Raw genomic sequence first — 17,661 nt, forward strand, 5'->3', positions numbered from 1 at the left:
GCCAGCCTTCCCCACAGCTCTTTCAGGGCCTATGCCTGCACCTGGCAGTATGGCCCCTCAGGCATGGCCGATCCACATGCCTCCATAGATCTTCCCAAGGTTCTTACAGTTTACAGATTATCTTCATGCTCTCTAGGCTCCCTCACCATCTCTCCCTAATGAATTTTCAGTTGAGGTGTGGGAGAGGAAGGCTGCAGACCAGATTCAGCACCTCTCCAGCAGTCCCGGACACAGGGCAGGCTGGCCCAGAGTGATAAAGACTCTTGGATCCTCTGAAGTTCCTGTCATTCAGGACAAACACAGGCACTGTTCATCAGAAAGGTTCTCTGAGCTTCTCCTCAAAGACACTGCTTCCCTGATCCTTGCCATGTAGAAGCCACTTAAGTCAGAAGGAAAAAGGAAACTTAATGATGGCAACTAATGAGAAGCCACTGCTAGCACAGCCAGGCCCCATGATGCAGGAAGTCAACCAACATCAAGGGGATCCTTCCCCATCAGGGTTTTCAAGAAGACTGTGCCACCAGCAACATCCACGGTGGCACTGAACTTCACCAGACAGCACAATGCCTTTGTGTCAGTCTTTGAACAGACTGATCTGTCCAAGCATCCAACCTACAAAAGACAACCTAGGGTAGCTGATTGAGAAACCTCGACATACCATCTTCAAACCTGTGTGCAAAAATGAACTTGTCTTGCCCATCTCTAGCACAGAGCAGTAAGTATATTTTGAAAACTTACTCTACCCCACCCATCTGTAAAGAAGAAAAAATTCACCAAGATAATACTCCAAATACAGTATTCTCCCTCTGAGGAAGAAACGAACAGCACGTGATATGTAATAACATCCTTTAGCACCTGTCATACAGAGAAACAACTCTGCTCTGGTAGGGGTACAGTAAGAATTGCTGCCACTATCACTCTGTGCCATTGGCAAGGGCACCACCTAATGTCAAGCTACCTGACATGTTCCACCAGCAGACACATTTAATTATGCTTGATTAATTTGAGCTAAAAACCTGTTAGTCTCAAGCCATATTTTTATTTTACCACACTACAGTTTTCAATCTTAAATTAAAATAATCTTCCTAAGTAAGGACAGACTACAGTATCCTATTGCTCTTATTTGAATAGGGAAAAAGACACTCAGAAATCCCCAGGGTGCTTTTGAAGAGCAAACTCCCAGCTGGAAGCAGAGAGCTGCTCAAGACTATACCAGCACTCAGGAAAAAAGGGCATGAACTGAAACAGAAGCTGGTAAGTCAGGATGGATTGTTTTAGCAAGGATAGGAGTTAAGCTGCCCCAGACAGAAGGCAAGTCCAGCAATGGTACCTCCACTTTAAAACATCACAATTTGAGAGACTAATGCCCAAGCTGGACCTTCAGCCGCACTGCCAGAGCAGGCAGTCCTCTACGTAAGGAGCACACAACCAACCAGACATTTACCAGTGCTGTGGCCTAATAACTGTGGTTCAGGATCAGCCATGTCAGACCTAAACCAGCATCTGCCAAGCTTTCATGTGTTCCCAAAACCTGTTTTCCCTGCTCTCTTGAACAGCTTATGAGTTACGGCTTTGCTGTGGAAATGCACAAGCCTGACTTGTTTCTGCAGTCAACCCAAGCTGCAAGGCAATGAAGTCACAGGAATGATTTTGCCCGAGTCATCTTGGGTGACAGCAAGTGTCCTGAAACTGAGCTAATAAAATAGGTTAGACTCCAGCCAGCACTTTGGTCTCGGGTGTCGTTCCACACTTCCAGGACAATGCACAGGAAACAACCTGCACCTGACCAGAACAGGGCAGGCTTGGGAAAAGCCAGGATTCCTAGCTCTGTATCCACCACGGTACAACGCTGTGCTTCCTCAGGATCTGGCCTCTAAATGCCCCTGACCTACGGGCTCTATCCAGAACACTTCCCTCCCCCAAACTCCCGTTGTTCCAGTGGTCAGACTGGCCCCTCCCCTTGACACACACCACTGCTCTCACTCTCTCATGAGTAAGCTGGCCTAGAACAGCATCTCTTCAGCTACTTCAGGCCAAAAAAAATCTGAAACCATGACCCTCATTTTCAGTAATTTGAGCATTCAGCTTCCCACTTGCAACACTGAAATTCAGGCCACAAATCTGTTCCTTTTTATGCCTGCAGATGGTTGCTTCATCTCCCTACAGATGGTATCCTGAAGTCAAGCAAGTGGCTTTCATGCAGAACTCCAAGACTACTATTTGAAAAAATTTGATACAAGCCGAAACATAATTTTCCAAGGAAAGACAGAAGGCTATACTTGTGGCAAAAGTCCTTTATTAAACTAGATTTTGTAAATTCCTTTTCACATTAGAAATTCTAAATGCAAATTACAAAACTATTTCAGTAAAAAACAAAATTATAGTTAACAGCAAAAGTACAACTTTATACAAATAAAAAAATCATTTTTAAATTTTAATTTAAAAATAGAAATTTGTATCTTCCAATGTACTGGTCCTAACAGCTTTTACAATTGGTAGCTGCAATACTAGGTTTTTTCACATGCATATTCACATATAGTAATTTAATCCTCTGCAGTTTATTTAGCTGAAATAGCATGAACAGTTGGCCTTTGGTTGGGTTTTGAGGGGGGATGTACCACATGATATTAAAAGCAAAAGCCAAAGTCATTAAGTATTGTTAAGGTATCCTGAAATATTTTTGAAAATAACATTTTTGCCCTACTACTTTCACAATCAACTGAAATGCTTTTCAACAGTCACATTACTTCAGACAACTTTCTTCATTGCACCCCTGGCCTTTTTTTTTTACTCTAAGATCACTCATCAATGTTACACAAGCATTAATTTTGTATATTAAAAAATGATAATTTTCCTAAATTAAAACCTGGAATAACTATTAAAATGTTTTGTAAAAGAAGACACCAAAAGTCACATATTAAAGGCTACCATTTGTCACAATCACATGCTGTTGAAGAACAGAATAGAATAGAATAGAATAGAATAGAATAGAATAGAATAGAATAGAAAGTGGTACACAAAATAGATATTTTAACAGTTGCACATTATGTCAGAGTGCTGGTGGCAATACTGCTATCTTAAGTATCTTAAAATTACAGAATTTACACGATACCTCAAGATTCTCATGGATTCTCACCAATGTAACTGCAAGAGACATCAGAATGGCTGGAACTTCTAAAACGTAACCTACTTCGAAATACCATTTTGAAATAATTATATTTCAAAGAATTAATCCCAGAATACATTATAAAACCAGTCAGAGAAATAAAAGAACTCCAGTGTTGTTTTTCTGGAATACTGGCAAGTAGCTGAAGGCATGAAGATCCTTACTGATAAAACTCTACTTATTTTTACTCTGTGCACTGATCTTCTGATCTATTCTGTATCCAGCTCAGCACAGCTTTTAAGCACATGCTTGAGATCCTTCAGAGGATCATTCTGTCTTCTCTGAGTTGGAACTGCAGTGCCTCATTTTGAGTTGCTGAAACTGACAGAGGCTCTGTCACTATTTTCAATAGAGGCAAGATTGGTTCTGCCAGCGTTATGATTTTAAGCCACCATCGCCATCAAAGTTCAGCTGGTAGTCAAACAATGTATGCTAGGTGAATGACCAATCTATTCCAGGCAGGGCATTGACAGTATGTTTGTGAACCTCAACCTGTACCCCAAAGGTCAATGAAGAGAAGAAGAGGGAAAAGTATTCCAAACTGCTCTTGAGCTGTGTATTTCTCTGCTGACTTTGACAGAGTGAAGAAAATTCTCCTAGCACTGGGTAGAGCTGATTTTACCCTGAACATTTTTAATGTATTTATCCAAACAGGACTAAGAGATGAAAAAATAATACAGAAGGACACTGAAGCTCACCAGGAACAGCTCCTTTCTGAAAAGTCCTAGCCCACTTCCAAAGACTGTTTATGTGTTTTGAATTCTTTAATCTCTTTTGTCCCTTTAAGCTTGCACTTTTAGCTTGCAGTGGTAATTTTGACAGAGGCTCAGGAAGTGGCGACTTCAAAAATACTCCTGTGCACATTGGTCAGAGCATTTTCTGGGGAAGTGAGAGTCAAGGGCAATCATCAACATCATCCACTTGCTAAGCCAGAAGAAGGCAAAAAGCTGTGTTTCATATCTCCAGGGTAAAGCTGTCAACTAGATTATGATGAACAGATGGGCAAGACAACAACTTTTTCTGCGTGTCTTTTGAACTTAAATCTAAGCTGTCTTTGTCCATGTTGGGAATGATGTGAATATGCTGAGTGAATCAGGCTGCCTCCCAAAACAACCAGAAGTGTTGGCACTTCCTTGTTTACAGGCACATCTCTGTAGGGCTTGGGCACCCAAGCAGCTCAATACACAACAGCCACTCAGGCCAACCAACAGGGACTATACTGCAAAGAGCTGTCCCAGAGAGCTGTAACTCCATTTGTTATAAACAGCAGCACTAAGGAAAACCTGTTCAGGAGCAGAAGGAAGTTCCTTGGTCCAAAACAAAGATCTTGGCTCCGCTGAGACAATTCTAGCATTTGCAGCCCTGTACAGCTGATAGTCTGAACTACTGTCTTGAGGCCAAGTGCCTAAATGGCATCTCGGCCCACTGTAGGCACTGTCACAGAGGATGGAGTGTGGGCTTCACCACACGGGACATCATGCAGTGGCAGAAACAGCTCTGCTAGTGCTGTCTGGGGACCACAGATCTTTTGTATTTCACCCAGTGGTTACCAGAGCAGCACAGAGAGAGAAAGGACACAATTCAGATGAGTTAACTATTTAAAAATATAAACTTATTATGGCAGTCTATTATTATAGAAAGAGTCCCTTTGATTAAGTATTATTCAAGCTATTCTTCCACTTGAAATCACCAGGAAAAGATTATTGTATCTGTTGAAGCATGACAAACTCATTTTTAAGTCTACCATGCATCAGTCACTGTGTATGTATTAGAGTAAATACAGATACATTCAGGAAACATCATGTCTTTCAGCTTGTCAGCAACTTATACAGACACATTTTCATGCGAAACCTATTTCTGTGGACAGCTTTTCTCACAGAAGTTCTTTGTTTATTAGTATTCATGCATACAAATTGCAGAACTTGCACACACATATGGATTCATATACAAACTCTATGTGCATGTAGTTCCTGGATTAAATTTACTGGAAAGTGGTTAAAAATTAAAAAACTCCTCACATTAATCCTTAATCTATTAATATTATTCCTAATACACAACTCACACCTGTTCTGAAAAAGTCTTACAACAAAAATTCATATGCCTTTCAGGAGGCAAAGATGTAAATAAAAATAGCAATGCATTCTAGAAGATAATTTCTATTAAAAATGTGTTCTGATTGTTTACTGGAAACACTTGCCTAAATACAGATGTTTATATTTCATTTTTGAAGGGTTTTGTTTGGGGCTTTTTTAATGTTGTTTTGGTTTTTTACACAGATCTTTCTAGATGGTGATGCAACACCACCAAAATCAGAGTAACTTTTGTATTCCCAGATTGTCCAGTTAGGAAATTACTACTGCAATATTAGCATTCACTTTGATATTAAAAATACATTAGAAATGTCTCATGATCGTATTTTCTACAAGGAAATCACCAAACAATACACAAAGAATGAAAACATCACTATTACACATTTGTAAAGTGAAACAGTACTGCATTTGCTGCATTTAAAAAGCCACAAAGTAAGCAACTATTTTAATCCAGTAGGTGGATCTCCAAGAGACTGAACTACAGCATTGTGTCTTTCCCTTTAACTCATCACACTTAATCTGCCAAATTACTTAACACACAGCTGGCCTTAATGCACAGGCCTTACATGCACCTTCCTTCAATGTCTGGAGAAGTTTAGAATGTAGTAAGGATAACAGAACTGGTTAACCTATCATAACATAACCACTAAAAAGACACCAGACTTTTGAAGAAACCTGCAAATACTCAGCACTCAGATATAACTGGATTTGAAATACCGGTAGTTGCCTAGTTTCAACCTCTCCTTTGCTCTTCTGAAGGGTTTAGCACAAAGTTCTGAATTACAAAATAACTTTGTACAAGGTAATATGTTTTAAAAATACAGAAGCCACAGCAATCAAAATGTGTGAGGGTCAGAAGACAGATTGGGTATGCTAAGAAGACAGTTATACTAAAAACTGTACCCTAACTTCCCTTAAAAACATCAGTATTTCTCAGCGAAATTCTTAATCTGCATTTCTGAGACTTCAAATCCTTTCAAGTGTCTTCCTTTTGCAGGTTCAAAAAAGGATCTATTCCACACAAAAATTTATTGGAAACATACTGACAAAACCACTTGCTGTAAATTGAGACCACTTCTAATAAAATAGCATCCTTTAAAACAGATTACAAAATACCAGTGCAGTTGTTCAAAACATGGTGGGGTTTTTCTGTTATCTGGCAGTCATCTGACACCTCAGTTTCTATATTCCTCTTTCCACAACTCCTCAATTCAGCATGACTTTCAGGCAGCCTGGTTTTATTTCTGTGAACCTATGAAACAAGAAAAGGAAGCTTGAACACATAAACTATATGCAATGCCATCACCTTCAATTCTCATCAAACATAAGGAAAGTGGTAAGGTTCTCAGTCAAGTATGTGTGCATGTGAGTCAGGGAGAATCAGCATCATGTCCTCGGATGTGACTCTGAAGGAGGATTTTACAGGGTCTGGAGATACAAAGACCTGGAAACAGGTGATGAAGATGGAGATTTGAGAAAAAAAAAAAGCTCCTCAATATTCTTGGTTATATTCATTCTGCTCCTCTACTCCTGCTCCCCTTTAATTCCCTCTTCTTTCAAAATGTATTTTCACCCTTGTATTCTGTAGAAGGTAACAAGGAAATGGGAAGTCATTGCTATTTCTGAGTCTCACCTTCATGCTCACCTTCCTACATTGCTCTATATAAAAAGCAGCAAACACACTGGTGCCAGCCTAGACTTGCTAAATTGCTATCCCTCATAAACTGAGCACAAATGCAAGTATTGGGAACCAAGAAAAAGCAGGATTAACAACTTTTCACAGTAAAGCTAGCCATCTTGAATGGAAATAATTCATTAAATAATATAATTAAATAAATAAATAAACTATCTCAGAGGAAAGATCTAACCTTTAATAGGTGCTACACAACTGCAGTGGATTTGTGAAACAACAGACTTTATTTAATCTGAAACAGCAGACCTGCCCTAATCTATGTAGTAGTTTAACAGTATTCTAAAACTAAACTTCAATTTTCAGTTAGTTAAATGTGGGTTAAGAAAAAAATTTATCAGTAACAAAAATCTAAACTCACCTGAAGTTGTGGCTTGTGAGGTATCTGATAGCTGCTGGTCTGATGCGAGCGACTCCTCCCTGACTATGGCTTCCTCTTCCCGTGATAACACTGAGATAGGGTTTACCACCAGTCTGCTGGTACTCTGCAACAGCAGGAATTGTAACGGTTACAGTTTTCCTCAGCAGAGACTTGGCATTCAGTATAACCCTTCCATGCATTCTTCTGAAAACTCTCACTAGTCATTTAGAGCTTTGTTTTCTCGTGCTGGTAGGTATATTTTAGATACAAACAGCAATTTTCCCCCATTTTGAAAAAGTCAAACTCTTCAAATCTAGACTGCGTGCAATACGCATATTGTGATCATCACAAAATCCTTCTAATTTCATAGAAGCTTTACTGTTTCTGTCATCTAGTATTCAATTGGAATTTACATCCTGTGATATAAATTGCAAAATTAAAAGAGGTGGGTGTAATATACTGAATTTTTATGTATTGTTTCATGTTTTATCTTAAATTAATGTGAATAAAGAAATAAGATTTTACTGAATAAAGAAATGAAGAAGAAAGAAAATATAAATTCAGTTTTTGACACTTATGTCACATTGTTTGGACTATCTTCTGCTATGCTGAAGCATGGAAATCAACAGATCAACACATTCCATGAGTTTTATTAGAGCACCTAGCCCTGCTAACAAAAGAAATAGCTATCTTCCCAGAGATAACAGCAACCTAAACTGATGAAGAATTTGAAAAAGAGGAAAAAATAAACTAAATTGGATTCTCACAACAAGTCAAGATTTGCCAGTTTGGAATTATCAGTTCACATTACATCTTTCTTCAACTACTCTCCCCCCACCATAACTTTATTTAGGTTTTATATTTATTTACTTTTAATTCTGCCTGCAAAAAAAGTTCCCAGTATTGATCCTTTTCCCATGTATGTACAGTGACATTAACTTAATTTTTTTTAAATTTAGGTGAATGGACTAAACAGAGAGCCCCTACTATCAATTTGAGGATTCCTGCTTTAAGTGCAGTTCTGGAAATTTAGTTCTAAAAAGCATTAGGCTACAGTTTAAATTACACAAATGTCATTGTAGGTAATTCTCTCTGATGCATATTGAAAGAAAGAGTTATCTAAGGCCTCACTGAACATTTTTATTTATACTCTGTGGAGTAGCTGATTCAAAAAAATCAGGTTTGTGCAGCAGTACCTTGCATAAGAAAAATTTCTTATAAAAGCATTCCCAGTATGCTTAAATTTAGAGGGTAAACTAGTAATGCAGAAAATGTCTCTTTTTACAGCATGAACAGTCATGAAGTACTTGAACATTACACTATGAGAAAAAATGAGCCCTCAAGCAAAACTGCTTGAAGTGACATTTCTGGAAGCAGCAGTATTCTGATCTCAAGAGATGTTGTGAACAAACTGATACTGAAGTTTCTGCAACGTAGCTCAAATCACACACTTTCATGTAGAAGTTGAAGACAATATCACTGTGGTTAAAATTCCAACACAGTAAATTTTCTTTAAGATTACAAAAGCAACATAGTTGTGACAAAGCAATGCAATGCTGACACGTATGTTTGCATCATTACCTCAGTTAAAAATGTCTGGAAGGATAGCCCAAGTATTTAATAATAATAATAATAATAATAATAATAATAATGATAAAACAGAAGGAAGAAAATGACTTACAAAGAAGTAGGGGGAGAGGGGAGGACAGAAAGCAAAAAGAATCATTGTCATGTCAAAGAAAAGTAATTCCACCAGGCTACTTTGAAAACAAGACAACACAAAGCCTAGTTGTTTTTAACATACATGTTATTAAAGTACATTCATTCCCTCTAATATTGCCATGTATCATGATTTCTTAATAGAAAATGATAATAATTTTTAGGGGGCAAGAATTATTACCTAAACCCTACCTTCACTTTTTTCCTGCAGCACTCTGGACAACTGATTCACAGCTTCATCCACGTGGAGACCATGCAAATCCAGCACATTCATAGGCAGCAAGGAAGTATTTACTCTCTCAAAAATTTGCACAGCAGCAGCATGGTTGGCTTCTTTCATCTTCTGCTCATGAAGCCGACCCTTTATTCAAAAGCACAGTGACTATTATACACCGAGAAATAATCTAAGCTCCACACTGGTTTCAAAATGACAGCGCTGGCAGGGTGCTTTTAGTTCAAGTTTGAAGCAGTAAAATTTTAATTCTAGCAGAACTTCTGCAAGAGGCTCAGTGAGACCTACTCACAAGAAGATTTCATGAAATCTGTTTGTGAGAAACTACTCAAAGCTGGCACGAAGAAGACATTATAACAAAAGCCTTACAAAGAGAAAAAAAAGGCAGAAAACGCACAAAATTGTAAGGTCTTTACAAAAGCTAAAAAGTTACACTCCATGCTGAGTTGCAGATTTATTTTCCTAACAATATTTTTATTTTCTGCAAGTATTTTGCTAAAATTATCGTGAAACAGTGTCAGAGAAACTGCCCAACAGATAAACCTGCTGACTGTTGTATTTGTGGTTAATTCTTCCAAATGCATTCCTGAAATTTCAGACAAGACAAGGGTAAAACATTTTTAATAGTTGCCTATAATCTCTTCTAATACTTTTGGCATCTTTTATGACTGACAAGGTCAGTAAGTCCATTCTGGAATGAGGGCAAAGAGCAGTACAGTCAGTCACCTTACAGAGTGAACAAGTACCAACTCCTTCCTGTGAACCTTGCAATGATAATATCTGAGAGACTGAAGCAACAAATTATGTCGTTGAAGATCTGTAGGCACAGTCTGAAAAGGAATGGAAGTTTTAACTCCAGGTATTGGACTGACAAAGGCTCAAGAGAACAAAAGTGACAGTCTGTCTTAAACTTTCTTAAAATGGATCATCTGAAGTGCATTAGTGTCAGACCAAAGACAGCAGCTCTGTAACTCACTTGCAAAGGATTCCCAAGACAAAGGCCATCAAGCATAAAGTATTTTTTATGAATAAAGGTAGCTTGGTTTGCTTTTTTATTACCTAAAAGAAAGTATATAATAAATAAATTTCAACTGATTTACAATAGATTGTATTTGTTCTTATGGATAAGAACAAAAGTAAGACAGGACTTGGAATTACATTTCTATTTAAAATCCTGCACATCTTTGTTTTGAATCTCTCAAAACTTCAAGAATATATGAATACAGAACATAAAAGGTTCATTATAAAGATTGATAATCAGTACTTCCTACATGCACAGTAACAATCTAAACATTTAGAGTTATACCACTTGCAAGAAAACATTTTTAATAAGCAAATTCAAGTTATTTATTATTACGTTTTTGTTCTGTCATAATACAATTCAAAGTTTAGAATTAAATGCTTCTACAATGTGAATTCTTATGAAATTTTTATATGCTGTTAGATCAGGGAAAAACTACAGCCTTTGAAGATATTTGTAACAGAATTTTTAAGAGTGGTGTCAATGGAGGAGTCTCCTGTGAAGGCACCAAGAAACCAATGTAAAGGAACTTTGATTACAAGAACAGTTGATACTTAAAACCAAGAGTATGATCAACAGCAGTAATCAGCAGTACTCAAACGGGTACATACTGAGAAATGTGCCTGAATGCAGACCAGAGAGCCTGTGCTCCAAGGCCAGAGCACACAAGACCAATCAGCAGCACACCTACACTCCATAACCAGATGTATCGTGAAAAGCATGACATACACACCTCATTTATCCCAACCCAAGACAGACTGTAGCCATAAAGATAGTCAGAATGAAGAAGCGAAGACAGCAGGCAGCAATCTTGCCCAAGATTTATGGAGGATGAAGCAAAAGATGACATCTTAATACCTGTCTGACTCCTATAAAGTACAGAAGATGTGTCTAAAAACAGTTCAGCACCAACATATACAGAGGATTCAAAAAACGTTGTTTGTAGCAGTGCATGTCACACTTCAGTGAACCGGGCCAGACCACTTGGACACAAATCTTGGTGTTTACAAGTATGTGATGTGATGTAATGTGAGAGAGATCTAGGACAAAGGAGCATGTGTGACTAAGCACTAGACCTTTCATGACGTCTTGCACCAAATTTGGTTATGTTAGCTTCCTGTGCCAGTATCATTACTAGTGAAAGAGAATTTACTTGTGGTTATTTACAGTGTAACACACAGGGAACAGCGACCAAATTCAGCAACTCTAGTAGGCATGACGTTTTCCTTATCAGTTCCAATTCAGTGTTTAAGCACCTCCCTAAATTCAGACAAAAAGCACAGTATTATTGTTTACCTGATGTGCATAAAATGCTGCCACAGGCTTCATACCCATGCGATAGGCCTCCCCAGCCTTCTTCAAACATTCCTGTCTTTTTTGCTGGTGACAAAAAGCTTCTGCTCTTAAATCATCATATTGTGGATACTCAAAGTCTTGAAACATTTCATTCAAAGGCTCATCCTCTTCCTTACTTTTTTTTGCCTGTAGGAATTTGCATTGTTGATGTTACGGATGCATTGTAGGGTGTTTTCATTAGCACAGTTTTGGCTATGTTTGTAACTATGGCTTAAAAAAATATATCAATACCTTCTTCTCACGGTTCTTTGCAGCACTGTTGGAAGAAACAATTTCATTTTGCTGAACATTTTCTTGAGCTATAACTGTTTTTACAGGATCTGCCTCCAGAACACAGTTCAGAAACTGTTCAGTTTGTTCTAAAGAGTAGCTGTAAGGGATAAATAAAATCTGTGACTTTAGAAATATATTAACAGCTGCTATATTTATCTAAATTATTACAAACCTTGATATTGTTACAGAAAGAGATTACAATGAAAATAAACACTGGAATGGAATATTCCAGCTTATTACAGAAAGGCTTGCAGACTCCTTGCAGTAGGGCATTACTGGCATCAACACACATGCAGTCTTGGTTGACTGAAACATAACTGAGGAGCACTTGAACATTAAAAGGAAGATGACACACTAAAGTAAATTGCATCCTACCTTAATCAAAGACACATTAATAAATGCTGCTCTTTGGGCTGGATAATACAGTTCATCTTAAATCTTCTCTGGTCAGGGTTAGATAGTTCAAACTAATTTAAAGCTAGCTCAGTTTCCTGAAACCCTAATGAAGAAAAATCCTTGTATTTTTACTCAAATTTTGTTATCAAATTTAATTAAGTAAGACATCAGCTGCCATCAGCTTTCTAATAAGCCCTTTTTCTTCTTTATCCTTGCTGTTTAGTAAGCTAACAAGAGCAGACTGATCAAAAGTAAAGACAGACTTTGGGAGAGGCAACACTATGAAGACAATTTAGAATGTGAAAAACGAGATGGTGAAATGTTTGAGTTATAGAAATGGATGAAGGATATATTTTAAACAGGAAAGATTTTTATAACAACTTGAACAAGCAGCATGACTGACAAGTAGGTATGCAAACCCCCATGTAGAGACTGGCATTCAAAAGGCCGAGGATGAAAAAAGATGTTTCTCTTGAAAAAGAAAGTTCACTTCTCAGAAACTTGGATTTAAGAAGGCAGACACATATCCCAGAAATATAATTCAGAAGAGAGAAGGAGAAAGTCAGCAGGAAGAGATGGAGAGATGGCTCATTCCTTCAGAGCTGCTGTAGTAATCAGGAAAGTACTCACAGGTAACATCAGGTGATGGTAGTGTTTTCCTCTTGGGCAGATGCCATTTTCTGTGAACCGACTATTACCACACCCACTAATTTCTCCCACTAGATTTAAACCTCAGCTCTAGAGAAAATACGCAGTTCCACTGACAGTGAGTCAGTGGTCAATAGCCAGAGATATTCTTCTCCCAGTGAAAGACAATGCCTATTCCCCTCTAAAAAGAAATTAGTCTAAACTGAGAGTTTTTATACCCTTTTTACCTTTAAGACCAGCTAGTTTTGCCTTTATTTAGGCTAACAAAAAGTGCTAGTTTGGAAAAAGCCATTCTTTAGTAGTACCTTCACTCTCAATATTTACGACTGTAACTGTTACTGAGTACCATTTTTACAAAGAAGTAAAAAGATTTCTTACTTGTTGTCCCTGAAGACATCCATTAAAAAATTTTGATTAATAGTTGGAAACATCTCAAAAAGTTGCTTCTCCTTTAGTTTAGCAGCACAGTCTTTTCTAGCTGTAGAAGGAACACGATTCTACCCAGAAGACAAAAGAAATATATTACAAGTTCTCGATTAAAACAAAATACAGTAAAGGTGGAGCCAATCCAACTTTACCATTATTTGTTACCATTTAAAAAGTATCTACTCAGTATGCACCCACAGCAATGACAACATGCCATATCAGCCTGCCACACTGATCAGCATAAAGTACGGACAGGTGAGTTGTATTATATGCCACTGCAGTACTCTGCAGTCTTTTGAAGTAATGCAGCTGGAGCTCCCTCATAATTTGGACAAAGTAAAAGAAGAATTTTTTAGGAGGGATTTAAGTTTTGGAATTTATTCCCTGCTAGTCCATCTAGTCCAGTGCTAAGCTTGTGCAAAGTCCACCTCTTTTCTCTATACTGAGGGCCAGGGGTTGAAAACAACACTTTATTATTAAGCAGCATAAACAATTTTGGTCTGGTGTATCTGAAGCTGTGTCTGTAATAACTATTCTAATTTGTGAAGTCATCTGAGAAGATGACATAATTATAGCTTAGAATAAATTGGACTGATCATTCAAATTATTTAGATTTTTTATAAAAAAGGAAAAAAGTGGTCAAAATACAGCCAAGCTCCATGAATCGAAATTGAAAATAAAGCTGTGGACATGACAGTAGTTGTTATCAGTAGGGCACATACATGCAGTTCAAAGAAAGAATCTACAAGCCATTTTCAAAGTACAGGCTAATGCATCCAACTTTCTACACCAGTTCAAAGCTCTTCTACTTCAGGACAGCTGCTTATCGGAGACTTTTACAAATAAGAATGCCTGTTCTGAACATCGGTGGGGCAGTAGAGGGCAGTATCAGGCACAAGCCAAACAGGCAGGGTATGGGAACTCTGTGTGGAAAACAAAGAACTAGTAAAAATCTATTAAAGATTTACTGTTTTCTGAGAAGTGGGTACAGAAACTTGTTTGAGATTAACCTCAAGTACTTATTTTAATGTCTCATCTGTTAGGAATGTTGTGGGTTCTCCTTACAAAAAAAATATTAAAACCAATTCAGTACACTTCTAAACAAACAAGGCATGGAGCCAACTAAGAACTTTTTTTTGGTATTGCAGTCACAATAAAAAGCATGGAAGATCACACTGATCTTTCTTTTAGCTGAGCAATCAAAAAACAATTCAACCAAACACAAATGCTAACCTGCATAGTGAAATGCAGCACAGTCTGTTTGTGAAACAATCGAAAGGACCATCAACCACAAGCAAACTCCTGTATCACAGTAATCAACAATACTAACTGGCGTGCATTTGTCTCACAAATTCAAGCTGTTATTAGCAGCACAGGCTTGAGTCACCAAATAAGACATACTCTATTTCACTAACAGTAATCAATCTAAACAACAATAACAAACTGGTGCTATCCATACCAGGTCCTGTCTCTCCTGCATCGCTATTTCTTCAGAAATTATTTGCCTGAGAGAAACTTTCTGAATCTGAGCATTCCAATGATCCATAAATGGAAAAACGTCTGATGTTGCTGGGGTTTTCGTCTGTATATCATGAGACGTGTCTGCAGCCCAGCTTGTTTTCTTCTTCTGTATTTTACTGTCTGCATTCTGAGATAACAGCGCTTCTGAGTCATCTGTATCTATCCGCTGAATCACTGTAGGACATTCAAAAGCAATAAAAGTAGGGTGACAAAACATTTATTAGCATATATATACATGCAATGCCAAAATAATTAACACAAGTTCTTCAACCTATACAGTTTGAGTTTTGTTAAAAGAAGATTATTAATGCTAAAACAGAAACCAACACATTGCTTTCACCTTCTTCACTTCCATTTTCCAAAGACTGACTGATCATCTTTATCTATTTCGTGAAACAAAACGATCAGACTTCCTCACTAAATTTTCAAGTGCTAAGACATTCCTTACAGCTGTAAACTACCTTGCACATACATTAAGTGGGGGGGTGTTTGCTTTCATAAAAGAATCATTGACTCATATTATGTTTACCTGCCTTTCTTCTACAACTTAAGGACAGATGCTTAACAGTCTGGTTCTATGCCTCTACAAGTTAATGGCAACAGCACTGTTTGGTCACTGAGTGAAGAGTTTGCACCCACATTGCAATCCAAATCTGCAGTGGGGTTCTGCCATAGAGGGACATTTCTTCTGGGAGCCGAACGAAAACCAGACCGCAAGAGATGTTAACACTTTTCGAACAAGGCATCCCCCTTCCTGCTAAAATCATCTCTGACAAGACCAACATGTGAATGTTGTATTCTTGACCTCCCTTACTCACCTGCAGAAATCTTACTCTGCTAGTAATTTCCTGCCTGCTCCTTTTCTTGCCACAGAGATTACGAAGTCCTACCAAACAGCTGTCTGCTTCAGCTAGAGCTTCTCTAAGTTTTCTGAATGACACAAAATTATAGGCTTTGTCTGGAACTAGTGATTCTGCTTATAATTAACTTCCCTCCTCTCCCCCACACCTCCATAAGAGATTGGTAGATGGATCCAAAGGCAATAAAGTTTAGCTTAATAAATAAGTCCATACTTTTTCAACAGATGGAGTATTTGCAACCTTCAGTTTCAAATAATTAAATATTTTTATAATGGAAAATTAAGTATTTTTACAATTAAGACAAATAAACAACATACCTTCTGCAGACAACTTACATGATTCATCTCTCCTCTGACGCTTCTAAATAAAAACAGTAAAATCATGAATGTTTTAAGTTTTGAATTTTGCAGGAAAACTTTGCAAATGTTAGCATCTAATTAAAGCAGTTTCAAAATAAGGTCTCACAGCACTTCTCAAAGATTAAATATTTTAAAAGAAATATATTTAGGAAAAATAATTATGAAGTGAAATATGTAAGCTAGAATTATGCTAGATTAAAACACATCAAACCAGAGAAACGTGCCCCACTGCTAAGACTTCATAGCTTTAAATTATATAAACCAAACAAAAATTTTGCCAAAAGGCATTCCAAATTTCAGAAAGCTGTGAAGGGAAGGAACACAGGTTAGAGAACTCATCTCAATTATTGCACACGGAGATGTTTTGTATAGAGAATAATTCATAAACTAATTCTTTTTACAGGTTAAAAAAACAGTAAGGATTTTTGGCCAGTGGAATTTTTCATCAATCTTGTAGTAAAATTGTGCACTACGATCCCTCTTTTTTTAAGAATCTTGCTTCCAAGATGAGGCACTCATGACATCCCTTAAAATGTCTTTCAATAGCTCCAATGTTTACGACATACTGATATAATCCACACGTTTTACAAACTACTATTATATTTTATCATGTTCTTGCAAAGATAACACCTTTAGACCAAGACATACAGAGACAAATGGCCTGACAAGATACAGGCATGCCACACCATATCTATCATAAGCAAGAAATCTACTGACCAGAATAGATTCTTTCCATTTTTCATGAATCACTTTTGCCAGATTCAGATCAATATGAACCACACAATCCTCAACAGTTAGTGATCCTTGTGGAACAAAGAGAATATATTCATTTAAAGCATTCTATAAAACTTACGTAAGCAATTAAAGTACAGCAGCCTAGATTCACTGATTTTAACTCTGGAGATTCTACATAAACTTGTCATGCGTGAAAAAAAATTCTAAAACAAAAAAAGCATTCTACAGAAATTCTTTTCGGGTGTTCAGAAGCTCCGAAAACGTAGGAAAGAAACAAGTTAACATTAACTGTATATTCTTGAAATATGACTACCTGGATGACTGTATTTTTCCTCCAGTTTTCTGTTTTTCTAGCAGACCCGTCTTTTACAAAGCCATTGTTAATTGAAAACAACAGGTTCATCCATGAACTTGTGATTCCCCCTATTCCATTGCAATCCACACGGCAACTGCTTTCCTTTACAACATACCCACCATAGCCCAACACCAGTCACATCCCTCCTTTCCAACACACAGACTCAGAGAAACAAATTCCAAGCATCCCCCTAACTCTAAAGGAAAGGGCAAAAATTATGATGGTATCATAATAAAAGCTCTTTTTCCTAAAAAGGGTGTTTCTCACCCTCTCAAAAATAAAAAAAGCAGCAAGTATGTACACATCAAATAAAAATATAGGGCATAATTCGGACACAATAAAACACTTTCCTGCTATAAAACCCACACTTTTCTTGAGGAGGTAGGCATGTAAGGCAAAGAGGCCTGCAATCAAACCCACCAATAAATCAGGTAGCCAGGGTTTCACCTCAAG

General features: G+C 37.5%; 1 protein-coding gene across 3 annotated transcripts in view; it reads right to left on the minus strand.

The window, feature by feature from the left end:
- Positions 1-2,290: 2,290 nt before the first annotated feature.
- The window catches only part of N4BP2 (NEDD4 binding protein 2), a 35,696-nt gene continuing 20,325 nt past the window's right edge, over positions 2,291-17,661 (minus strand). For 2 of the 3 annotated variants that reach the window (XM_069014242.1, XM_069014241.1), the window contains exons 11-19: positions 16,836-16,921; positions 16,077-16,119; positions 14,838-15,073; positions 13,331-13,449; positions 11,867-12,005; positions 11,576-11,761; positions 9,219-9,387; positions 7,308-7,431; positions 2,291-6,508 (exon numbers count right to left, since the gene is read on the minus strand). In XM_069014242.1, the coding sequence (XP_068870343.1) occupies positions 6,463-6,508; positions 7,308-7,431; positions 9,219-9,387; positions 11,576-11,761; positions 11,867-12,005; positions 13,331-13,449; positions 14,838-15,073; positions 16,077-16,119; positions 16,836-16,921 (1,148 nt within the window). In that variant the 3' untranslated portion in view covers positions 2,291-6,462. The remainder of the gene's footprint in view (positions 6,509-7,307; positions 7,432-9,218; positions 9,388-11,575; positions 11,762-11,866; positions 12,006-13,330; positions 13,450-14,837; positions 15,074-16,076; positions 16,120-16,835; positions 16,922-17,661) is intronic. The other variant, XM_069014243.1, reaches the window with a different exon arrangement.

The sequence above is a fragment of the Aphelocoma coerulescens genome, chromosome 4, assembly GCF_041296385.1.
Source record: "Aphelocoma coerulescens isolate FSJ_1873_10779 chromosome 4, UR_Acoe_1.0, whole genome shotgun sequence".
Lineage (NCBI taxonomy): Eukaryota > Metazoa > Chordata > Aves > Passeriformes > Corvidae > Aphelocoma > Aphelocoma coerulescens.